Raw genomic sequence first — 27,141 nt, 5'->3', positions numbered from 1 at the left:
ATGTGGTCACAGGACCGAGGCGCGCTAGCCTCTTTTCATTCCCCGCAACTAATTCTCTATAAATAATAATATGTAACTATAATCCTACAGTCAAATAGCCTACACACTGGCTAGAATTGCGAGTTAATAAAATATACAGAAATACAAAATAAAAGTTAGATGAATGATCTAATAACAAGGGTTCTGTTCTAACGTCTGTAGTTGAAGTAAATGACATAGAATTATATTGAATAATTTTTATTCTACACATGACATCACAAATAAACGGGAATTTGTACCACAATATACACTGAGAATACAGACATAAAGTACTATCAGATGCAGTAAAGTTATGATGAGAGTGTTACGAGAATGCTAACAAAATTCCCAAATTAAACATTCGTCGAAGATACGCAAAAACAAACTTCATTTCGTAATCACTGTACACGAAATATTCACCAGCTTGAAACAGATCAGAAATTCACGAATTAACACACATGATGCAGAGATTAGTAACTCACACTCTGGCTACTATCAGCTACACAAATCAAGAGGAAATAGTCCTACTGTGGAGTACATTCACACACCCCAAAATATAAAGTCACTTCCAAAGTTAAAGTATGGTTGCAGCCACACGACCAAATAAAACACTGTATCATAGGCAGGTCTACCTTCTTTAAGAACGAATGTAGAAGTGCCCAGAATCGCTCCCTTGAGCTCTCCACTGAAAAGGTCTGTCTCAAAAATGGGTCAAATGGCTCTGAGAACTATGGGACATAACTTCTGAGGTCATCAGGATTCGAACCTGCGACCGTAGCGGTCGCGCGGTTCCAGACTAGCGCCTAGAACCGCTCGGCCACTCCGGCCGGCGGTCTGTGTCCATTTGACTCCCATAGTTTGGCTACCGTCTGCTTTTCCATTGGCTGAAGACTATCTTCACCAAAAATACGTCATTCTCAGGTTCGACAGACATGACTTGACTCATCTTAACCACCTCCTGTACTAAACTAAAATATTGCAACCATATTTAAATGAAGAAATGTTATAAGCATTCGGTCACACTGAGATCATTTACAGTAAATATAAGTAATAATCGGTTTATAAATAAAAAAAGCCACCATTCTTGCACATGTGCTCATGATAAATCACAACAGATTGTTGTTAAATATCTTTTAAACAACTGTTTGTTCTTGACACAAGGTCTTTTGTTTCTCTTCTCAACAACGCGATTTACCGTTTTTGAATTAGCACAGTTTTTAATAGCACTTGCAGTAAACATTTAAATAAAATTACTTGCAAAATAGGAAACTGTTCATTAAATAACCACAATTGACAATATGTGACGTATTCACATTGTATTCATTAGCTGTGTAAATGTGGATATTACGATGTCCTAACAAACATTAGCGTAATGACAAAAGATATAAAAGGTATTGTGAATCAATAAACAATAAACAAAATAGGTACAGATATGGAGCTGTCAGGGAGGATGGCTACAGTGCAATGCTATCATCTGGTATTTGTTGAAATGAAGCATTTAAAAAGATGTTAATTCAGAGGTTCAATATGAGTATGTTAATTCACTGTGAAGTATTGACTTCTGTAGTTTTAAAGAGATTGAGATAATGTAGTGTAACTGGATGTGCCTCATTTTTCTGAGATCGCATGTGTCTTCAGATCTGCGTTAATATTTGATGTCAATTATTGTTGAATGTCAGAGAAGTGTAAGAAGCTATCTTTCACCTTGTCTAGCGCTCTGCCATGTCTTGGAGCATTGTCTCCTACACAAAGGCCACGCGGCAGGCAGCTGTCAAAATCCCCCTTCTGGGTTTTTCCCCATTTCTGGCGACGCTGCTGGTCTTTGCGCCTATAATTGCTTTTAACGGTCACCTATCTGGAAGCTTGAACTGCCGTGGCACGGCCTGAGATATGGGATCGCTAGCGTTAAACCACATAATAAATTCATCTTACCTCATACTATTCTGGGTGGCTGATCAGCTCTCTGAAATACGTGTAACGTCACATGGGGCACTCTGTCTTGGACGAAGGCACTCAACGAGATATCTCTCAGCAGGTGTACATCTACATCTACATTTATACTCCGCAAGCCACCCAACGGTGTGTGGCGGAGGCCACTTTACGTGCCACTCACATTACTTCCCTTTCCTGTTCCAGTCGCGTATGGTTCGCGGGAAGAACGACTGCCGGAAAGCCTCCGTGCGCGCTCGAATCTCTCTGATTTTACATTCGTGATCTCCTCGGGAGGTATAAGTAGGTGGACGCAATACAGTCGATACCTCATCCAGAAACGCACCCTCTCGAAACATGGACAGCAAGCTACACCGCGATGCAGAGCGCCTCTCTTGCAGAGTCTGCCACTTGAGTTTGCTAAACATCTCCGTAACGCTATCACGCTTACCAAATAACCCTGTGACAAAACGCGCCGCTCTTCTTTGGATCTCCTCTATCTCCTGTGTCAACCCGATCTGGTACGGATCCCACACTGATGAGAAATACTCAAGTGTAGGTCGAACGAGTGTTTTGTAAGCCACCTCCTTTGTTGATGGACTGCATTTTCTAAGGACTCTCCCAATGAATCTCAACCTAGCACCCGCCTTACCAACAATTAATTTTATATGATCATTCCACTTCAAATCGTTCCGTACACATACTCCCAGATATTTTGCAGAGGTAACTGCTACCAGTGTTTGTTCCGCTATCATATAATCATACCATAAAGGATCCTTCTCTCTATGTATTCGCAATACATTACATTTGTCTATGTTAAGGGTCAGTTGCCACTCCCTGCACCAAGTGCCTATCCGCTGCAGATCTGCATCGTGCATGCAAACGACCATCACTTGCTTGCACGCAGAATCTGAGTCCATTGCTGAAGACGACGGCATGCCGTTCCGTTTCACAAGTGATCCTCTGATGGCACCAGTCAAGCCGTGCACATGTGGAAGACAGGCTAGAGGTGTGCATGCCCATAGTTCCGCTGCTAAATACTGGATCACAACTGTTCATGTTGAAATGCCTGGGCCAAAAAGACCTCTTAACTGTGCTCTGGTATCTGCCACTGATACGCTTACAATACGATGATTCTGGCTGACGTCTTTACTGCGTGAAGTCCAGAACCTGGATGAGAATATTCACTTGACTACTGATATAAGCATTGTAGCACCACTGACGCAGCTCGTTCAGCTTGTGTAGCAATTCTCTAAATGGACCTTCCAGCCAGTTGAAAGGCCACAGTCTGAAACCAGTCAGTTGGCTCTGGGAAGCACGAGTGTGTCTCTGTGGCATGGTTAAAAGCTTGCTTCACACACTTACACCACATTGAACCTTCTGGCTGTGAGCATTCCTCATTAAAGAGTAGACGGCACTCTGGCAGCTTGTCGCTACTCTAGCTGTTGGCGGACGACGCTGAACCACAAGCAGACCGTGCTCCAGATGGCCACGTGGCACTACCGCGAGAATATTGAAATATTGAAATAAACGATATCGGAATTGAAAAACAACTGCTATCACTTAGTAGCGGAAAAGCATCCGGACCAGACGAGATACCCTTAAGATTCTACAGTGATTATGCTAAAGAACTTGCCCCCTTTCTATCAGCAATTTATCGTAGATCGCTGGAAGAACGTAAAGTACCTAGCGACTGGAAGAAAGCGCAGGTCGTTCCCATTTTCAAGAAGGGTCATAAATCAGATGCGAATAATTATAGGCCTATTTCGCTTACGTCAATCTGTTGTAGAATAATGGAACATGTTTTGTGTTCTCGTATTATGACGTTCTTAGATAATACAAATCTCCTTCATCATAACCAACATGGATTCCGCAAACAGAGATCATGTGAAACTCAGCTCGCCCTATTTGCCCAAGAAATTCACAGTGCCGTAGACACTGGCGAGCAGATTGATGCCGTATTCCTGGACTTCAGGAAGGCATTTGATACGGTTCCGCACTTACGTTTAGTGAAAAAAATACGAGCTTACGGAATATCGGACCAGGTTTGTGATTGGATTCAGGATTTCCTAGAAGAAAGAACACAACATGTCATTCTTAACGGTACAAAATCTGCAGATGTAGAGGTAATTTCGGGAGTACCGCAAGGAAGCGTGATAGGACCTTTATTGTTTACAATATACATAAATGACTTAGTTGACAACATCGGTAGCTCCGTGAGGCTATTTGCAGATGACACGGTTGTCTACAAGAAAGTAGCAACATCAGAAGACTCGTACGTACTCCAGGAAGACCTGCAGAGGATTAATGCATGGTGCGACAGCTGGCAGCTTTCCCTAAACGTAGATAAATGTAATATAATGCGCATACATAGGGGCAGAAATCCATTCCAGTACGATTATGCCATAGGTGGTAAATCATTGGAAGCGGTAACGACTGTAAAATACTTAGGAGTTACTATCCGGAGCGATCTGAAGTGGAATGATCACATAAATCAAATAGTGGGAAAAGCAGGCGCCAGGTTGAGATTCATAGGAAGAATTCTAAGAAAATGTGACTCATCGACGAAAGAAGTAGCTTACAAAACGCTTGTTCGTCCGATTCTTGAGTATTGCTCATCAGTATGGAACCCTTACCAGGTTGGATTAATAGAAGAGATAGACATGATCCAGCGAAAAGCAGCGCGATTCGTCATGGGGACATTTAGTCAGCGCGAGAGCGTTACGGAGATGCTGAACAAGCTCCAGTGGCGGACACTTCAAGAAAGGCGTTACGCAATACGGAGAGGTTTATTATCGAAATTACGAGAGAGCACATTCCGGGAAGAGATGGGCAACATATTACTACCGCCCACATATATCTCGCGTAATGATCACAACGAAAAGATCCGAGAAATTAGAGCAAATACGGAGACTTACAAGCAGTCGTTCTTCCCACGCACAATTCGTGAATGGAACAGGGAAGGGGGGATCAGATAGTGGTACAATAAGTACCCTCCGCCACACACCGTAAGGTGGCTCGCGGAGTATAGATGTAGATGTAGATGTAGAAGACCATAACGCTCGGCGTATGGCTCTGGCGCATCGTACAGCATCTGCAGTAGCAATCTGAACAGCAATTGGCACCACCGTGACCAAACGAACTGTTACAAATCGATTACTGCAAGGACACTTCGAGCCTGATTCCCTGCAACGTGAATTCCACTGATCCAAAACCACCACCATTTGCGACTTCAGTGTTGTCAAACGAGAGTTCTTTGGAGGGCATGGCGGAGTTCTGTTGTGTCATATGATGGGAGCTGATGTTTATAGGTGCCAGTGACGGTCGTGTGTTGGTAAGGAGGAGGCCATTTGTGGCCTGCAACAAAGCTGTCTGCATGCTAGACACAATGGGCATACACCTGAAGATATGGTCTGGGGTGCGATTTCGTATGACAGCAGGAGCCCTCTCTTGGTATTATCACGCACCATATCTGCAAATTTTTACGTCAGTCTGGTGATTCGACCTCTTGTGCCGCCATTCATAAATAGCATTCCAGGGGGTATTTTCCAGTAGGACAAACCTCGGTCACATACAAGATCTGTCTCCAATGGAGCACATTTGGAGCCGATAGTCGTATTGAAGAGTGTGCACGAGTTACACTGTATGGTACATTTTGTAAAATTGCGTGGAATAATGTTGTATATGGCAGTCTGTATTGCCTGCTGTAATAGTGACCGAATTACTGCCAGAGGGCAGCACTAAACAAGCAGAGACACATGCAGTTTTCACGGGTCTGCACGAATAATGTTTTACGTTAAAAGACTGCCGGAGTGCAGCAAGGTGACGCAAAATGTGCCACACTGCACTATTCTTGCACACGATTCTATTCTTAAACTAGCTGAGTACCCAGCATTGTCCGGGTATGTATCTGTTCCAATGTTATATTAATCCATCTCCTCCTTCCCCTTCCCTCTGTTCATCTCCACTTCCCCCCTCTTTATCCATCTCCTCCTCCCCCTCTATTTCCGTCCATCCCCTCCTCCCCATCTCTCTGTCCATCTCCTCCTATCCCCTCGGTCCGTCGCCTCCATCAGCCTCTGCCCGTATCTTCCTCCTCTCCCACTCTGTCCATCTCTTCCTATTTCCTTCTTCTCCCCATCCCCTCCTTTCCCCTCTCTCTCTCCGTATCCTCCTCTTCCCTTCCTGCTCATTTCCCGCCCCCCCCCCCTCTCTCTGTCCGCCTCCTCTTTCCACTACCTGGGTTCGTCTCTTCTTCCCCCCATTTGTCTGCCCATCTCTCCCGTTATCATCCCACCCCTCATCTCTTCCCAGATACTAAGTAGCATCTGTACCAAATTTGACTGAAATCAATCCAAAAGCTTTTTACCTGTGGCTTTGTTTATGTATGTACTTGTCTTACATGTTTCACACATATTAAGCATATTCCACGTATTTGTTCAGATAGAACACCTGTATCTCTAGCGAATTTCGCCCAGCAGTTTCTCAACATATCAGTGTTTATGACGTCATATATCCTGAAGTATGTATCGTACAATGATTTATATAATCTAATAGGTGCATCAGCGGCATATTTGTATGATGTCTGCGCAAGCAGTTTCTCAACATCTCAGTGTTTATGACGTCATATATCCTGAAGTATGTATCGTACAATGATTTATATAATCTAATAGGTGCATCAGCGGCATATTTGTATGATGTCTGCGCAAGGTGTTGCGAGTAGAATTAATACCCGAGAAGTAATAAATTTAAATGTCATGCATGATGCAGCAGTTTTTCATACACTCAGCGCATCTGATAATATATCTCCTGAGATATGTATCTACTATGATATAATTTTGCAGGCCCATTCAATGGTATATGAATACCGTATGCAAAATGTATCGCGAATACAGTTAGTAGTAAAGAAGTAAAAAATTGAAGTGTCATGCCTGATGCGGCAATTTTAGTCCATGAAGACCGAAAATGTAGTAAGTGATGAAATTGTTTCATCATGTTAAGGGCTTTGTCAGCGAGATAAATTTCATAAATGCTTTAAGTGATGCGTAAAGTTCGTTGCAAGTCAGTAAGTGCTTTCATTCTCAAATACTGAATGAATGTAGTCTGGTTATTCGTGTGTCGTGGGCTACACTCGTTTATCACCGCCAGACCTGCCACTTTTGATAAGTGTTTCTTACCCCACAACGATTCTTTCTGTAGAGTATGTGATATGTGTACCAATTTAGATTGAAATCGGTCCAGTGATGTGAAGATGATGTATAACACATACACAAACATTCATCTTTATAATATGTGTTTTCAATTTATATACGTTTAAAACTCTACAGTGCATTTACAACTTGCACGCTCTTTCTTACTAACAAAGAGACCGAGTTACCTAGTAATCTAAAACATGTGAAAGTAAAATAGATTTCTCTTTCAGGTGCGTGGACGAGATTGACAAAGCCCAGGCAGTAGCTTTTGCAGAGGCGATGTTGACTGGTTTGGCATACATTCCAGCACCAATAATCTATGGAATGATCATTGGTTAGTATAGATAAGAGGTATATATTTTTCCACTACCGATTACTTCTACGTAATTGATGTTGGATGGTCAAATATTCAAGAAATGTGCACGATGGCCTCAGACGTGGAATTAAGGGTGTCACACTTTCTTTGTATTGTAGTCTAATACTTCCTGTGAATATAGTTTGAACAGCCTTCGAGCACTCGTTCAACTCGGTGCTGCAAGGTTCATTTACATCTTTCATGGCCTGTTCGCGGCATCTGCTGGATGAAGAAAACACCAGATTCGCAGGGCTTTTGTAAACCGCAGCCTTACGGATCACCGAAGGTAGTTCCGGCTCTTACAGTGATTGAACTGGCTATGGCGGTGCACCACAATGACACCAATCACCCTGTGCTGTATGAAACATCGAAATTCTTTGGTCAACTTAAACTTTATGGGAGTCGGTAGTAAAAGAAGTAGTGGAAATTTGTTTGTTAAGGAATTTAGTCAATAGAGGTAGCAGTCTCAGCCTCGACAAAACATGGAATCCGGAAATTTTTTAAGTAGTGTTAAAGACTTTGGTACAGCGCAGCTTCCAATGATACATCGATATCCCAACATGGATCAATCGTGTAACCACAGGCTCAATTTATGCATTGTTCCATGCCGCCGCCGGAAAAAATCTCTGGTGTTTGTGTATCTGTGGCCGTCCATGGGTTTAACGGAGCGGGAGCTGTACTTCAGACTATCGGCTCACTCAGAAGAAGGTCGGACGATACACGGCCGACAGACCGGGTGAAGAAATAGGGTTTCTGTCGCTGCATACCCGAAATCTAGTAGATCATACGTGCATTAACATCTATCATACGCAAAGATTTATAAAAAATATTTGAAATTGTTCAGTGTGTAAACTTGGCTGTGGTTTTCACAATTCACAGTCTACATTTTAGAACTGGTTGCAAAAATGCTGAGTGATCAAAGGGCTAGGGATTTGGGTTTGTTATGGCTCAGCTAAGTAAAGCTCCAGCTGATACTGAGGCTTTATTTCTTTTTCGAGGACAAAAACATGATTCTGTGTGTATTTACAGAAATAAATCATAGCGGATAATGAGGACCTCCAAAAGGTGAGCGAAATGGTGTATTATAATCTTGACTGTATATCAGGATTGCTAATGAAGCCAAGAATAACACTATCAAGCAACAACAATACAGAGAAGGTTGTTCACACTAACATGCACAACACGTACCTGTAGCAGTCACAATAATAGTGACAGATCATGTAGTCAAAAGAAATTAAATTTTCGTTGTTTCAAAATAATTCAAAATATCAAGTAGCTGACGTAAAGTTTAGATTTCAACACAATAAATTTCAAGAGATCACGCATATTACACGCTAAATCTGAGGCTGCTGGGCTGTATGTATCCCTAGAAAAGATGCACATTGGGAGGGAGTACAGTGTCACAATAACGTTGATCGGTAATTTTCTTCATGATTCTGAACGTACCCTCATATGGCGAACGATGGGGACACGCAACCATGAAAATTCTCGAAAATAATCATTATGGTGGTCCATGTGTTGTGGGCGTACTGACCTCAAAAGTTTTGAAGACAGCACACTAAGCGGTCAACTTCATTGTGACACTGCACTCCTTCCCCTGGCCTGCCCGTTCCCCCGACTTAAATCCCATCGAACATGTAGGGGATGCGTTGGGGAGACATATTGCGGTACGACCATGTACACCATTTAGCAGTTGTCAACCATCCTGCTGGATGAATGAAATGGCTTTCCACAAGAACTCCTTACCAACCCGACAGCATGGGAGCACTTTGCAGAACAAGCGTTGCCGTCTTTGGTGATCACATACCTATTGAAAACCAACTCCAGCATTTTGTGGTGTCCAGGGGACCATTATGAATTGCGGTGACTTGAGTGTAATTGTTGTCTTTAAATGAAGGTGTTATTTCTGTTCTTCTCATTGAGTTTTTGTTTCAGTGGTAGTTATTTCTGTGTATGGCTCAAGTTCCATCGACCTATGTTACTTAGCAGTAACACATCATGTGACAGTAACTTTTGTCTTTAAGTTTGTAATACCAGTGTACATCTAAAATACTATTCTGTAATTCACACTTAAGTGCCTGGCAGATTGTTCATCGATCCACGGTCAGACTACTCTCTACCGTTCCACTCTCGAAGAGTACACGGGAAAAGCGAACACTTAAATCTTTACATGCGAACTCTGATTTCGTTCACTTTATGGTAGTCTGATATGAGAAACATATTTTCGCACTAGGAGAAGAAATTTTATGATTTAAATTTCGTGAAAATATTTCGCCGCAGTGAAATATGCCTTTGCTTCAATGATTCCTACCCGAACTCATATCGATGACACTCTCTCCTATTTCGCTATATCACAACATGAGTCGCCTTTTTTTGAACTTTTTCGATGTCCTCCATCAATTCACTCTGGTATGGATCCCATACAGTGTTGGAGTGCTCCAAGAGAGGACGGACAAGCTTATCGTAGGCAGCCTTTTTACAAGACTTGTGGCATTTTCTAAGTGTTCTTCCAATAAAACGCGCTCTCTGATTCGCCTTCCAAACATCATCATCTCTGGCATCGTTCCAGTTGAAGTTCTCGTATTTGTAATTCCTAGTTATTTATCTGAATTGACAGCCTTTAACTTTGTGTGAATTATCGTGTAAACGAAATGTAAAGGATTCCTTTTAGTACTTACGCTTTTGAGTATTTATAGTCAACTGCCACGCTTTGCACCATACAGTTATCTTGTCTAAGCCATTTTCAGTTGTTTGTGATCTTATGAGGATTTCACTAGACGTAATCGGATTTCTTGCTGTGTCAGTTCATGAGCTTTCTACGATTACCTCCATCGTCTTCATCAGGAGCAACTGACAGCCAGTACTGCCGCTTACATTGCCCAAACACGGCTCCTGATTGGTCGGTAATTACATCCTGCTGTCGCAGATGATGTCTACGTCTGCGCTGGTGGAGCCACCGCTCCCGCAGTAGTGAAAACATTGCGACGAGTATCTGTGGGTCTTCTCTGCATCGAGAGGTTGCTTACCCGCACCGCTAAAACTATATACCCGCTGTCATGGTTCTCACACATTCTTATCTCTACAGCCTCTTTAATTACGGAATCTTAAGTATATAGTAGTCTGGGACAAACCTTTTGGTTCGTCAAACAGTATTTTATGTTTGTTTCTGAGGCTGTGCTCAGGAACCGCAAATTTCTCCAGTTCAGGATCCTGAGGCCGACACTGTCCTTAACAGGGCGTAGCATCTCCTTTATCTTCACAGGAGGTCGCAAAATAAACCTGATACCTCGTCTTCCCAGAACTATGTCTACTTTGCTAGATGCAGCGCTGCAGAAGAAAAGGAATGCAATCGGTGGCTCATCACGTGAATATTCCACGTTTTCGCCGTTCCTTTTCTTGCAGAATGCTGTATTCATAGTACGTGACACATAGCCTTTCTTTCGGAACATATACTTCAGACGATTATCTTCGGCATCCAAGTGGTCCTCGTTAGAAGAGTTTTTCTTCTGTGTACAAGTGTATTTAAAGCTGCTCTCTTCTGGACTGCATGGTGAAAATTCTGGGTGCTCGGACGCTAAGATGTAGACCCATGTGCGTCTGCTTGAGGAACACTGTGTGGCCGAGACAGCCATCCGAATTTTGTTGTACCAAAATGTATAAAAATAGCAGCCTTCCCTCTTTCTCTGTCTCGACAGTAAACTGGATGTTTGGAAACGTACGCTCATATGTTCATGCAAGTACTCCAGAGCTTTTACGCCATGTGGCCATACCATAACCGTGTCGTCAAAATAACGATAAAATGAAGATGAACGGAGGGGAGCCAAATTTAATGCACAATCCTCAGAATTTTCCATAAAAAGGATAGCCATTGCTGGAGGTAACGGAGAACCCAAAGCTATTCCTAAAATTTCGCTGTGTCCACCTCAGGAGCTTCCGTAAATAGTGAGAACACATCCAGGCTGATTAAAATATCGTTTGAGACAACTCCAGTCTGTTTAATGTTTTCCTAGATCTCGTAGGCTGTATGGATTACCTGAAGTCCTTCGTTCTCATTTCACTATACAGTAAATGACAGTACCATCTGCGTACACTCTAAGGGGTCTGCTCATATTGTTGCCTAAAGAGCGCATTTTTTCTGATGTTTAAGCAGATATTTGCAATTTAGCTTTTGCAATGTGTAGCTGGAGTCAGCACAAACAAATGGTGCTAGTCACGTCTTTGTCACAACGCCCAGTCTTGACGGAAAGCGTCGGTTTACTTCCCGTTACAATCAAAACGGTTTTTAAAGCGGAATTCACGTGCCAATTCAATAGAGTGACCCCAGATTAGCCTAGTGCAATATTTGTTTCATCGATATGCATTCACAGCGACGGAAAAACTCGAAGAATAACAGAAGTGGCAGCACCACCCTGGCCCCCACTGACTGCTACCGCCAAGAATGCAGCGCTGCTCAGTCGCTGCTGGATTGTGGTTTATTCTTCGAGTTTTACTGTCGCTGTTAATACATGTCGATGAAACAAATATTAGACTAGGCTAATTTTGGAACCCTCAATGGCATGGGCTTGTAAACTTCCGATTTAAAAATCATTTTTTTTTGGAATGGGAATCAAACCGAGGCTTTCTGTGGACACTGAGGTTCGCACGAAAGACGTGACAACCATTATTTGTTTGGTCTGACTCCAGTTACACAATGTGAAAACGATATTGTAAATATCTGCCGAAATACCAGAGAATACGCTCCTGACGTATCTTAGGAGAGACAGCCAGTATAGACTAGGAACAGCAGAGAGCCAACAACACTTCCTTGTGAAACACTAGATATCACTGTGGTTTTACTCGATGACTGTAAACTAGTGCGTGCTGAGTCCTTTCCGACAGGAAACCACGAATTCAGGTCACACAAGTGAGACGATGGTACTCCATAGGCACGCAGTTTGTTTAGAAGCCGCTTGTGAGGAACGGTGTATGGAAATCTGGAAATATGCAATCAAAATTGAGACCACCTGTGGATAGCCCCCGTTATTTCATGTGAAAAGAGCTAGTTGTGTTTTACAGGAGCTATATTTCCTGGACCTATGCTGACTACATGACAGTAGGTCGTAATTCATAATATTCGATTGTACTGTAAACCGACGTCAGTGATATGGGTCTGTAATTTAGGGAATTACTTCTATTTGATTTCGTGAGTATTCTTGTAACCTGCAACTTTCCATTCCTTAGGTAAGGGTTTTACAACGAGTTGGTGGCTGTATATGATTGTTAAGTTAGGAGCTATTATATCGGCATATTCGGGGAGGACTGGACCACAAGACTTGCTTTATTAAGCAATTTAAGCTGCTTCGCTACACCGTGGATATCTATTTCTGTGTTATGTTGGCAGCTGTTCCTGATTCGAATTATGAAATATTTAATTCGTCTTCCGTGGCGAAGAAATTTTGGAAAACGTGTATAGGAAGACCGCCTTAGTGGCACTGTCATTGGTAACATTTCCATTGCTGTCACACAGTGAAGGAACTGTCTCTTGCCGCTGGTGTACCAGAATCTTTTTGGATTTTTCTGTCAGATTTCGACACAGAGTTTTACTGTGAAAACTATAAAAAGTATCTCGCACTGAAGCCCACGCTAAGTTTCCAGCTCAAGTACAGCAGCGCCAATGTTGGAGATATGCGTTCTTTTAAATTTGGCATCCTTTTATCATTGCTTCTGCAACAGTGTTCTGTTGTGTACGACGGGAAAACTGTTCCGTTTCTTACTAATTTACTCGGTATAAACTTCAAGACCACACCAGATGACAGAGTAACTTCTACGTTAGATGGGTTTCCACAATCGGATGATGATCATAATGTCTGGTTTGTGGGGCTCTCAACTGCGCGGTCAACGGCGCCCGTACAAAGTCCCAATTTTTACATAGTCCAATCGAGCCACTGTTACGAATGACGATGAAGATAAAATGATGAGGACAACACAAGCACCCAGTCCCTGGGCAGACAAAATACCCAACCAGGCCGAGAATCGAACCCGGAACCCTATGATCCAGAAGCAGCAACGCTAGCCACTTTTTTGTCTCATTTTGTTCGTTATAGTTCGTTGCAATTGTTCGTGGCCGACGTTCTCTGACGCCCGTTGAAGTTCATTATTGCTCCATTCACTCAGTTTTTTTTATTACAGAGGGCAGCTAAGCCTCTGATAGAACACGCTGAGCTACCGTGCCGGCTGCCACTAGATCACGAGCTGCGTGCACAATCGCATCTGATGAGGCCGACCCCCAATGTTAGATCTCTCCTCGGGGTACAACGATAATTAATTAACTTACGCGAAGGATTATGAATAATGCGGAATGGTGTTAATGGCCTTAAGCAACATGTCCTGAATGTTATCTCTTTAACTCTTCTCTAACTCTTTACTATGACATAGCTATGAAATCAGTCACCAATTACAATATCTAAAATTTATTCGAGTAATAACGTTATATTTTGCCAGGATTTATGATTCACAGTCTCAAACAACAGTTCAGATTAAGAATCATCGTTAAGTGTTGGCAAGGTTTGGTGAACAGTGAGCATTTTAAGAGGATAAACTGCGAACTTTCAGAGACACACGATGTTTTGTAGTAGATAAGAAATGAATGCATGGCATTGAACTGATAATGAATGAAGGTAATATTATTAGTGAGGCAGAAAGACCATTGCGTGGGCAGCCACTTCTCCTTGAACTAGCGAAACTCTGCGCCTATCTGTCACGTGCGTGAAGCTGTTGCAATGTACTCTTAGCGTGAGATGCATCGTCTGCCGTCGAGCCGTAGAGCTCGTGGTGGCCTTTCGTCACTGCTGCCGGGCGTGTGTTCTACCTACCTCCACTCCCTCGGTTCGAATGTTAATCTGTCCTACTCCCTATCTCCCATTTGAGTAATACGCTCTGTGTTCTTCCACTGCATACTAAAACCAACTCTTAATGTTCTGCGCGTTTGTGGTCTCGCTCCTTTTCGTTCACCGACCGACTTCCAAAAATCAAGTAGTAGTGTTGTTCTCTACACCTCCAGCCTGTATGTTCCATTTTACGTGACCGTATCTCTCTTGCTGTCTGCGTCCAGGGACTGCACTGTTCGTAGCTCTTTCGCGCCTCTAGTCTGACTTGTGTACAAATCCCTGCTTTGCCACTATTATGCTAAAACAGCATATACTTCCTCCTTCTCCAGTCTACTTCTTTAGAGTGTTTTTCCATTCCAAAGTGTGACGTAATATCTGAGTCACCGCCCAACCACCACTGATGGTTCAAATGGCTCTGAGCACTATGGGACTTAACATCTGAGGTCATCAGACCTCCTAGACTTAGAACTACTTAAACCTAACTAACCTAAGGACATCACACACAGCCATACCTGAGGCAGGATTCGAACCTGCGACCGTAGCAGCAGCGCGGTTCCGGACTGAAGTGTTTAGAACCGCTCGGCCACAACGGCCGGCTCCACCACTGATAAGACGTTTTCTTCCCATAGTCGTGATTTCACCACCGCAGGAATAAAAAAGGAAAAATAGGTTCCGTTCTTTTGGAATTGTCTGGGAGAGTCGGCCACATTATTATAATGTCCCAGCTAGCAATGTTTTTTGGTAATCTTGCGCTACCACACCTAAAATGATTGCCACAGTTTTCATATCTCAGAGAGGTTACCCCAGTTAGTGGGCCATAGGCCATCGGGGCCTTATGTTATTATTCTACCCAGTATGACATGGAAGTGCATGGACTACGACCCTACTTGGAGGGAGGCACTGATCTGAGTGGATACTGGGGGAAGGGGTAGAAATTGAAACACAAATAAATGAGTTAGAAGCTAGTACAGTGAGATATATTTCGAAATTAGCAGAGAACAGCATCCCCTTAACCGAGAGCAGCCTCCACTCATGTAGACACATTCACAAAATGACGTATAGAAATAGCATTCATCTATTGTGCGACCCAAGTTTAACTGAGGACACCTCAGAGAGAGAATTCGGCGAACCTTATCGCATGGCCGACGCTGCTGCTCTCTCTTATTATCGCGAAGTACTCGGGACCGCCAAACGACCAAAACGGCGATCGAATCGAGCATTATTATTAAACTGTGCCTGAAGTCACGAACCGTTAAGCTCAACAGTCGCTTGGCGGTGCTTACGTATGGACAATTGGCGATGGCAGACGATACGGCAGGTAGTGGACCTTCCAAGAAGACGTTCCGGAATGGCTGGAGTGGCAACGCTTGGGGTTTTCTTTTCTTCTTAGCTGGTCAGCATCTCACACTAGTGTGTCTACACCTGAAGAAAGTAGTTCCAGTGCCTACTCGTTTGGTAGTCAAGCGGCTAGCTGTCGCCTGCTGGGCCGTAGACAAGCTGCTTGCTTTTCGCTCCAGGCGTTTTCTAACCTGGCGCAGCCTCGACCGTTGGAACTGCGGGATGTTCTGCGTTCGTACGCGCCTCAGTTTAGAGAAGTCGCTCCGTTTATACTTGAATCTTTCTAACGGCCACCGCCATTTTCTGCAACTTATTAATTCTTCTCAGAATGAAGGCATCAGAGATCTGTTTACTGATGTACGTTCCTGTGTATGTAGGTAAGTACTACTACAAGGTTTCTTTCGTTTCTGTAATTATTTAGCTGATTTAATTCGCAGTTGTATCCTTAGACACTTCGAAATAAAATTTATATGCAAATTATGGTAGGGCAGCGGTTTGTGCATCGTCGAGAGGTCCAGAATCCATCACCTGATATCACATTCATTAATTACTTCTCGACGCATCCTCTGTTCCCTGCCTTATGCTGCCGCCCATGCTCTCGCAATTGCTGTAGCCCATACGTCTCTACAGCGAAAGGACTTTTCTCCGGACTTCCTTTCGTCAGTGTCGTGTTTTTGCTCGTCCATTCTCAAACTCCTATGTTGTCTGCGGGCAGGGCTGGAGAAGACAGTGGCGGGGTTCGTATTCTTACCACTGTAGCGCGGTGTGGGCGCGTTGTCCAGTGTCGGGCAATGCCGTGAATTGCGCCAGTCCAGCTGGCATGGCCACTTTCTCGTCGCTGTGCTTCACAAGCGTGCTCCGAAAGACGACGATGAGCGGGTCCCGGCGAAGTACAGTACTGCCTCGTTACCGTCTGCCACGAACTGCCTGCTGTTCATCTTTCTACACCTCCATCACCACATTCCCAGTGAATAAATCACTTCTTTCACCGACCTTGTGATTCTATGTGTATTTGCTATACCCTGTCTGTCACTAGCGTCTTCATCTGTCCTATCTTTATTCAAGGATGGTAGCTAGTAGGCCAGGTTGGCCACCCCTCAAAATCCCTCATTTGCCGGTGACACTATTTCATTGAATTTAAACCACATCTGGTCTATGCTTAGTTTGTAAGGACTGGAGATTTTCCCTTAGGGAGGTGAGAAGTGAATTTTTATCTGCTTTTTTAAAGTGATATAGTTGCGTTTATTTTTGTGGTTTTTGATGACACAGTTTAAAACTTCGCTACAACAACCTTGCGGTCAAAGTCGCTGTATCCCTCATGATGCTCCCTATTTGCCCAGGATTATTTGTTGCTCAGAGGTCCAGCACATTCTGCAACCATTTACACTTCAAGTGGGTTCCTGCAGTAATTGTTCAAACTGATTTTAGGAGAAATTATTTAGTATGATTTCAGACGGTGTTTTATGCGTAACACCGATTTTAAACATGTATCTTCGCGAACATATCGAGGGAAGACTGAAGTCGCAACCAACTGCAATTGTATAAGTGCGGTACTATTTGAAGTGAGACTCATGTTTTCTTTGAACTGTTCAGCAACTGTATCATCTGAGTCGGAAGTCATGTAAAAGGAATCAATTAATAATTTATTATAACCTCTACCCATACTAACTCACAGGAGCTATGTACTTCAGTTTTACTAGAAGATAAACTGCTGGCTACTGAAAGCAACAAACACGCAGCCACAAACTCTATTTAGTGTAGCCTTTGTGAACACCGTCTGAGTCGTTTATCCTCGACTTTAGTCAGCTTTCAATGCCTACAGCGGTTTCAGCTACAGGGCTTTCTATTAGTGCTTGTAGCTCTGGTTCTTTCCCAACACAGCTACGACTATTTACGACCATTATGCCTTTGGTTCCTAGGTTGACGCTCATCCTGTGTTTCGCGTGTAGCGTTTGAGCCTGAATTCGTTGCTGTACTTTCCAGAGACGCTCTAGCGTAAAATACCGCCTAGCCCACACCACACAGCCTCCGCTACCCATGTAGCTGCATTAAGAAATCCTACGTTTCCTCGTAGTAATCTGATACGTTCTTACAATGCAGCTCTAATTTTCATTTTTCGGCTTTTCTTAGGGAATCGACGCGAAGAACTATGGTGACTTCACGAACTAAAAAATTGCTGGAACTACTCAGACCTATTAATTATTATCAAGCAGCAATTCTTAACATTTCACGACTTCACTTAGCAACTTTTAATTACCAGTTGTAGACTTCATAGGCAAAAGTACCTTCTACGAGAAAGAATTGTTATTCTGGCTCTGCGGAACAGTTATGTTTCTTTGTCTCTCTCGTATTATAGTAGGGAATCTAACCAGTTTCATTGTCGAGATTAAGGTCTTCATGTATTGGTTTAATAGTTTCAGTTGTGACGCTTTCTCTTTCTTCGTTCTTGTACTGCAAACACAATACAACTTAAATTAAAAGATTCGAGTGAGTCATTTTTCCCTTGGTGTTCATAACTGGACATTCAGTGCATTAGTAAGGGGAACGCGCCGTAACTTTGGTTCGAAATTGCTGCTGCGATCGGGTAACAAGAGAAGGAATCACATTAGATCACCTGGACACCTCCGTGTTTGAAATGCCTGCAAAATGTGTTGGATGACTTCCGTAATTTTCATTGCACCAACTGCCAATACCGTCCTCGCTTCATACACACACCGGTCTGCTGTTCAAAGACTACCCTGGAGCAGGTTTTCATATCGTGCAGATTCGACAACATCCCAACTTCAGTGTGCATTGCTTTATGTTTAGCAGAAATATTATTGATTTTTGTTGTTAATACAAATCAGATTGTTTACAATGACGATGGAAGTTCTGCTGCTGGAGGGCCCATCTTACTTTCGCAGACTCTAGCTGCTGGGTGTGGAGTGAGACGTGCGGGTCACGCGGCAACTGCTGGCTCTACGACATGGCCCGCATGCGTCACGCCCCAAACATCTTGGCGGCAGGTGAGTCATAACTAAAAGCTCGAAGATTTCTTGTTTGCTTCAGGTAAGAACTATCGGAAAGGACTTTATAGAGGTAATATAGCAAACATAGGTCAGATCACAAGAAGCAAATTAAGAACACGTATGAAGTGGGTAACAGTACGGACGACAAAGGATAATAGCGGACTTAAGGGGTACTGAAAATTAACGTGAGAAATGATCGAACTGTCCAAGGATGTACTGCCGGCTCATATTACCAACGGGCACAATATTGTGACGATCAGACAGGTGCGCTCATGGTATCAGCCATTCTGTGGATTTTTTGAAACGCCTCGACAGCTTCAGGGTGAAAGACTTAGATATACTGGTCAGTTTTCCAGTCGTTTCATTTCTCAACACAGTACCTCTACTAGAGTGTTTAGAACTTATTGGTCAGAAATATGACGAGAAGACTACCGACCTTTTCAGGGAAATCCTGACCTCCACGTGTTTCCAGTTTAGTGGAGAATACTACGAACAAACAGAAGCAGTCGCAATGGACATCCCACTCTTCCCTGTAGTCGAGAATTTGTATGTGGAATACTTCGAGGAGGAAGTCCTGAAGTCCTCCAAATGAAAACCCACGTGTTGTATCCGCAATATGGATGACACAGTCGTCATATAGTCCCATGGAAGGGACAAACTCCTTGACTTTCTCACACATTAGAACTCCATATATCCCCTATAAAATTCGCTACGGAGACTGAATCAGAAGGAAGATTACCATGCCTGGACGCCATTGTCAATAGAAGAGCTGGGCCACGGTGTGCATTGGAAGAAAACGTTCACTGACCTGTGTTTGCATGCAGAAAATTTCCACCGCCCTTCGCAGAGGAATGGGGGACTAAAAACACTGGTACACAGGACGCGCACCATTTCAGACGCAGAGAGTCTGTCTCAGGAGCTGGAACACCTCAGAACTGTATTCCGAAAAAGCTGGTATCCAGAATGGCAGATTATGCGCGCTCTCTGCCCCGCCATAACAGTGCAGTCTGTGGAGATGGAAGAAGTCACGGAGGATGAGGCAGCCATTGCCTTTATATCATACACTGGCGCCGTATCGGGAAAAATCGGACGCATATTGAAGATGCGCAGAGTAAAAACCGTCTTTTGCCCACCCAATAAAACACGAGCATTATTGGCAAGGCTCAAAGATAAACCTAGTTTTGCGGAAGGCCGATGTATACCAAATTCCATGTCAGCATGGGAAGACATATATTATAGAGTGCGCACCGTCGATGACCGTTGCCGAGGACACCAGAGGCACACTCGCCCGATGTATCCCAACAAGTCAGCGGTAGCAGGGCACTGTTTGTCCGACAATCGTGTCATGGAATACGAACTTACCGGACTGTGGCACAGACTTTCAAATACTGGGACAGCGTCGCTAAAGATACCTAGGACTCTCTACCAGGGACGATCTCATCAACCGTGACTGCGGCTATAATCTAAGCAAGGATTGGTTCAAGCGCTGAGTTTAATTAAGAAGACTCTCAGCGAATGCAACGATCTGGCGACCGCAGCTGACAGAGACCGTACATCAACGCCATCACAGACGCCGCAACTGCCGACCCGCGGACATGGGCGGACAGTGGACGGAAGGGTTCTCGGAGACAAGGGATATTAGTTGGCTGCGCGCCCCCAGCAGCTCAGTTCGTCAGCGCACCTGACGATGGCGAAATGTCTGATTGCCGAAATATTGTGCCCGTTGGACACTATGAACCGGCCGTTCACCGGTGAACTGTTCGATCAATTAACACGACGGAAGAATTTGAAGAATCACAAAGGGAGAATTGGCTATCTGCTCCCTTACGTTAGAGAACGGTAGATGCTGAATCTTTTAAATTATCGAGAGGTATATTTCGATACATAAGGGGAATGGACGGTATACAAAGTAACTGGCACAGCTGACTGCATCACAATAATGAATGTCATTCCAAAACTTTAGGTACTCCTGAAGAGAATAGTGTGTGGGGAATAGAGAGCTTGTGACGAGTTAAAACACAAAAAGACCGGGAATTGAGTCTATAGAATGCTCACTTGAAAAGAATTCTTCAGCATTATTACAGGAACCACTTCGAGCCATTTTGAAATGGGAGGACAAGCAGTCGCAAGAAATACGTTACTATGTTAATAAAATGTCTCACTAGGATAGATGTTAATGAAAATGAGCTGTATGTCATATAGGAGTTCCTTTTACAGTAACTTCTCGTCTTGTGACCCTGTGCAAAGGACTGAAATGTATAAATAGTAATAGCTGTGTGAAAAACGCTTAAATGTATAAATCGCCGTGTGACATAAATCTAAAGGTTTATAATAAACTTGTTAGGTAGTCTGTTGTAAAATAACTCCTACATATGTTAATATTGTACAGTTAATACACTACTAGCCATTAAAATTGCTACACCACGAAGATGACGTGTTACAGACGCGAAATTTAACCGACAAGAAGAAGATCTGTGATATGCAAATGATTAGCTTTTCAGAGCATTCACACAAAATTGGCGCCGGTGGCGACACCTACAACGTGCTGACATGAGGAAAGTTTCCAACCGATTTCTCAGACACAAACAGCAGTTGACCGCCGTTGCCTGTTGAAACGTCGTTGTGATGCCTCGTGTAAGGAGGAGAAATGCGTACCATCAAGTTTCCGACTTTGGTAAAGGCCGGATTGTGGCCTATCGCAATTGTGATTTATCGCATCGCGACATTGCTGCTCGCGTTGGTCGAGATCCAATGACTGTTAGCAGAATATGGAATCGGTGGATTCAGGAGAGTAATACGGAACGCCGTACTGGATCCCAACGGCCTCGTATCACTAGCAGTCGAGATGACAGGCATCTTATCCACATGGCTGTAACGGATCGTGCAGCCACGTCTCGATCCCTGAGTCAACACATGGGGACGTTTGCAAGACACCAACCATCAGCACGAACAGTTCGACGACGTTTGCAGCAGCATGGACTATCAGCTCGTAGACCATGGCTGCATCACAGACAGGAGCGCCTGCGATAGTGTACTCAAAGACGAACCTGGCTGCACGAATGGCAAAACGTCATTTTTTTTGGATGAATCCGGGTTCTGTTTATAGCATCATGATGGTCGCATCCGTGTTTGGTGACATCGCGGTAAATGGACATTGGAAGCGTGTATTCGTCATCGCCATACAGGCGTATCACCCGGCGTGATGTTATGGGGTGCCATTGGTTACATTTCGGATGTGTTACGAACCGTGGCTCTGCACTTCATTCGATCCCTGCGAAACCCTACATTTCAGCAGAATAATGTACGACCGCATGTTGCAGGTCCTGTACGGGCCTTTCTGGATACAGAAAATGTTAGACTGCTGCCCTGGCCACCACATTCTCCAGATCTCTCACCAATTGAAAACGTCTGGTCAATGGTGGCCGATCACCTAGCTCGTCACAATACGCCAGTCACTACTCTTGATGAACTGTGGCATCGTGTTGAAGCTGCATGGGCAGCTGTACCTGTACACGCCATCCAAGCTCTGTTTGACTCAATGCCCAGGCGTATCAAGGCCGTTATTACGGGCAGAGGTGGTTGTTCTGGGTACTGATTTCTCAAGATTTATGCACCGAAATTGCGTGAAAATGTAATCACATGTCAGTTCTAGTATAATATATTTGTCCAATGAATACCCTTTTATCATCTTCATTTCTTCTTAGTGTAGCAATTTTAATGGCTTGTAGTGTAGAACTAAATAAATGACTATATGGTATACAGGAGGGGACAAACCAGACCCTTGATTACTCGCTGGAATAAGAGGTAATAGGAAAATAACTGACTTGTGCCATGTGAGTAGCTTGCTCAACTTTGAAAATCAAAGCCTGCAGAGGCTTGGCAATGTGAAAGCAGAATTATTCGTTATATTGCAGTCTTCTCGTATATATCTAAAGCTTCGGACTAGAAGTGACATAAAAGTGAAGATATTACATTAATTGTCATACTTAGTAAGAGCACAAGTGGAATGCGTTTTTATGCCCACTGTTGTTTGGTTTCTATATACTAGGACGGAGTGTCCTGAAAAACGTCAATGTTTCGTAATATTAGTTGAGAATGTTGGTTATCACGCTTACGTTGGGCGTAGTACCAAGTACTGGTCACTGATATGGATGCTTCCGATCTTTCATGGGATCTTTTCTACGCAGACTGTGTTAGAAATCGTCATTATTACGAGCATCAGTTTTCAAGAAATCCCTAGTAAAGAGACACCCTTGAAATAACTAATGATGGTGATCCCGACTTCCACACTTGTTGTGTTCGTTTTCTAGTATCTGTGTAATACTAGTTAAATGGAATACAAAAAATTCATCTTACGTACCTTTCACATAAAACAAATTACAATTAATTTCTTCGATAAGCTTCCTCTCTACTAATCTCTCGAAAGATCTGGCATTCCTAGCACACTGCTCAACGTAGAACTGAACCTGTCCTCGCCGTGCAACTTTTAAGCAGACATGCACCGAGAAATATGTAAATTAGTTTACTCAAGTATTGATGACGTCATATCAAAAAGCACTGATATAGATGCTATTGATGTACCGTGACATATTTTCTGCCCAGACTGTAGCAGAAATTTTCATCACTACGAACGTCACTTTTTAAGAATTTCTTACAAAAGAGACGCCCTTGAAACATCGCAAGCGGCTGTTCCCTGACTGCAGAGTCTTTATAAGCTGTGCGCGTCTTCTAGTATCTCTGTTATCTAAAAGTTTCGAGAGTGCTTTATGCTTTTGCGAGCTCTCAACGTCTTAAGTATTGTTGACAGTCTTTTAGTTCCAACGAAGAGAGCGAGAGTTGAAGTGCGAGCGCAGCACGGTCTGTCGGGGAAGGCTCTTGTGAGAATCTTAGTGACAAGATTTTTCAGATTATTATTCATGGTGTGAATTTGTTTCTTTTGGAGGTGGATAAATAAGGAACGTGGATAAATTGGTAGAATTTAAGCTTGTGTTTGTTTATTAAGTGTCTTCTCATATATGGAGTGATTGATGATTGGGGCAATAATACGAAGAGGTAAGTTAGTTTCACTTGTAATGAGCTAGTTTACCACAAGCGGATGTATAGTATCATTCGTACTTATACTGTGTAATAAAATCATTTCTAGGGACCGAGAATCAAGTATGTGGTTGTACTGTACGTTTTCCAATCTTGGCAAAATTAAAATGATTTTATTTTTGGAGTTGCGGAACGCTTGATGAGTACCATATATTCACAGGTTTCCTGTTTTCGGGCACGTTTCTGGACATCGGCGTGTGGTACTACGCTAAGGACGTACGGTTGTACGACGAGGGTGAGAATGTCGCCGGTGGAGAAGACCGCGACTTGAAACTGTCTACCCTTGCCGCTGCACTGTCGTGAGCACAGCCTCTCCAGACAGATGATGTCACTTCCTGAAGGACTCCTCGCTCATAGTAACTGTCAACGAGAGCGTGCTGTTACAAAGCCTAGGGTTTCGTCCAAAGTGGGTTCCAAAATCCCTTCCAGACTTTGAGGAAAGGTAATGGTGTCTTGTGAGCTGATAGATATGACGAATTGATCCTTTAACGAAAAATGTTACGTCGTGACTCCCTCAAAAGACTGATGTTCTTCTGCCCTTGTAGTACTGGTCATCTGGAAGAGGGCTTCCTAACTTGCTTTCTAGACAAGCAGTCGCGGGTTCAAGTGAAGAGTCATGCGTGTTAAGGTCCAGGTCAAACAACAGTTTAGTAAATCAGTTCAAATTTTTACACCCATCAGTTTCCAAAATTTTTCTAACTTATTTCATTAATGTAGCGTACCAGCTGAGAGTGTCAACAGTGGCAAGAAGATCTACTTCATAGTTGCTTCCCTGAGGGATAGGTTGACGGACTGACCAGCTGCAGAAAGCATTCCAGTAATGGTGCCCATTCACAGACTGACCACATCTCTGTTACAAAGAACAAATCCGTCATCTTGTAACAGCACCGTTTAAATTTAGGTTGTTAAGTTCTGAAATAACATATCAACCTAGCCTTTGACCAATGCGACCATTACCCAATGGTTAAGAGGATCAATTTTGGCAACGGAGATGTTACAACCAGTTTTGGCTGCTTGATGGTATTACACTCGGCAAAATATAGGCTTTGATATAATCAAGATCACTGCGAATTTGCGCTGTATAAAATGATATATTCTTATTAAACACAATGGAAGATACCTGCCACATTCGTTTACATATTCAGTTCTATATAAACTCAGCATACTTCCAGTACATCGAAATTTTGTCACGTGCTGTTGTGCTGATGGGTACCTTTAGTCCACTCTGCAATCCGTTTGCTGGCGCAGTTGTCGCGAACACATAGCATCGGAACTTAGTACTTTTATATTTGGTATTTTGTAAAACCAAGTGCTTTTTGTCATTAACTGGTATAATGATAACGATTTACTGAGGATCAACCCATAGCGATGGGGACATACTTAGCCGACATGACTTCAAATACACCACCTCCCACTACACCACCTCAACAACGATTCGCCTTCTAGCGCAGTCTCACTGTTTTAGTGTTCTCGACATTCAACAATCATTTTCCTATTAGTGACATGTGTAATTGACTCATCTCTGAGTAATGGATCATGGATCCCTTATCTTCCCACCCTAAAAGACTTCTTAAAAGAAAATAGAAAATGTTATTAATTATTACAAAAAGGAAGATAAAGAACATTAATTTAAGAATAAGGAATAAAATTACAATGTTTTGTGCACAAATTACCTCTCACTACAGTAGTGAACTGTTTCTACAAAAATATTATAAAAGAAATCTTAATAAAAAGGAAATTGTATTCACAGATGAATTGTTTTGTTTTTTTGTTTTACACTCACTTGTAATGAGTCTCTTCTCTCAAAAGTTAGTGTGGGCCATCAAACAAATATTCGTTGATGGTCACCTTTTTGCAGCACATTGTAAAATCACTCACTTATTTCATTGGCCCCTTTGGTTTGCCTTCGTTTCAGCAGGTTTTTTTTGCTGTCGATCCTGCTACCTTTCAGACAGTCGTTATTTCAGCTCACATTAAAGAGAGAGAAGAAATCCAACAATCTAGTAACTGTTCCATTCTTATCTCTATCATATTATTGATATGGAACACATCATACTTTTAGTATATCAGCTTTTACATTTAGTTGACAGTTACATACTTACCTCTAAGTCAGTTAAAAATGTAGATACTAAGTTAGCCCACTAAGTATATCTCAGACAACAATGTACACAATTATGAATAATGTCATTGCCCAGAGAGAAATTTCAGCAGAAACAGCGATTTTACTCTGTCATAGGGTATTTTATTGTATTTAAATAGTTATTGTTATTGCCAATAGGCTAGTATAATGTTTTCTCGTTTTTATTGATATATAGTTCAGGATCTGCAATATTGGTATTGATTACTCATTAAATAGTGACAGAATTCTACTTAAGCCTCTTCTAAATACATCCATTATCAATATCAGTAGCTAGATAGACCATTAAATCAATATTCCTCTGCTCTTCCAGTGTATAACTTTCCTTGTTATCAACATACCTTTTCCTTCATGATTTACATATAAGTACTTATATAGAGATACAGATAATATTAGTACTACATTAATATTACCTTCATATAATTGTGACACATATGTCATATGTCTTATTAAAACTGTTTCCGACAGAAATGTTTGGACAACCACTGCTTAATCTACCTAGCAATTTCTACAACTTTAGCCTAAGAATTTCAGTGATTGGAGAGGAGTCAAACTTGAAACAGGAAGTAAGGTCTCAGTTAGCTTTGAATATACCAATAGCCAGTTGGTATAACAACACAGGAGTTGCTGGTTCCTTATTCTCAATATATTCCACCATCTTCATGTATATAAAACCTTTTATGTTTTCAACATGTTCCTCACTATGACCTCTCTTTGTTTACATATACTCTGCTTCCACAGTGTACAGATTTTCAGTCTTTTCGATCTTATGCAGTCCTTTATAGACATGACTGAACTTATGTATCTCAGAATTTATTTTCTTTAACCTGCTGTGTACCTTTCATATTATATCTCCCACCCAATTTGCTTTATCATGTCTCTCTTATTTCCTCTTTGCTTTTTCCTTCATGCTCAGGTCCACTAGTTGTAACTCCTCCCAAGTTGTACCATTCCCAGGTGGGTATTACAAAAATTATCAGAAAATGCTACCAGTTTCCTGATTAAGTAATATCTCACATGGCACATATTTTATGGAATTATGTGATAGATGGTTCATAACATGTTCAAACTTCTCTAAATACTCCTTTCATAAACCATGCTTCCTGTGAAACAATTCATCACTTTCATCTTTCATGCAGCAGGGTTGGATGCTGGCCTTTACCAAGACACGGAAGTCTGCTCTATCTGATATCTACTGAGCATT

General features: G+C 42.6%; 1 protein-coding gene across 3 annotated transcripts in view; it reads left to right on the top strand.

Annotated features, from left to right (window-relative positions):
- The window catches only part of LOC126090020 (solute carrier organic anion transporter family member 74D-like), a 113,247-nt gene extending 87,045 nt beyond the window's left edge, over positions 1-26,202 (top strand). For 2 of the 3 annotated variants that reach the window (XM_049906956.1, XM_049906954.1), the window contains 3 exons: positions 7,370-7,473; positions 18,602-18,703; positions 23,961-26,202. In XM_049906956.1, coding sequence (XP_049762913.1) covers positions 7,370-7,473; positions 18,602-18,703; positions 23,961-24,103 — 349 coding nt within the window. In that variant the 3' untranslated portion in view covers positions 24,104-26,202. The remainder of the gene's footprint in view (positions 1-7,369; positions 7,474-18,601; positions 18,704-23,960) is intronic. The other variant, XM_049906955.1, reaches the window with a different exon arrangement.
- The last annotated feature ends 939 nt before the right edge of the window (positions 26,203-27,141 follow it).

Source organism: Schistocerca cancellata, chromosome 1 (assembly GCF_023864275.1).
Source record: "Schistocerca cancellata isolate TAMUIC-IGC-003103 chromosome 1, iqSchCanc2.1, whole genome shotgun sequence".
In the NCBI taxonomy this organism is placed as follows: Eukaryota; Metazoa; Arthropoda; class Insecta; order Orthoptera; family Acrididae; genus Schistocerca; species Schistocerca cancellata.
The sequence above is the reverse complement of the archived record's forward strand: the minus strand, read 5'-3'. Positions and strand labels throughout refer to the sequence as shown.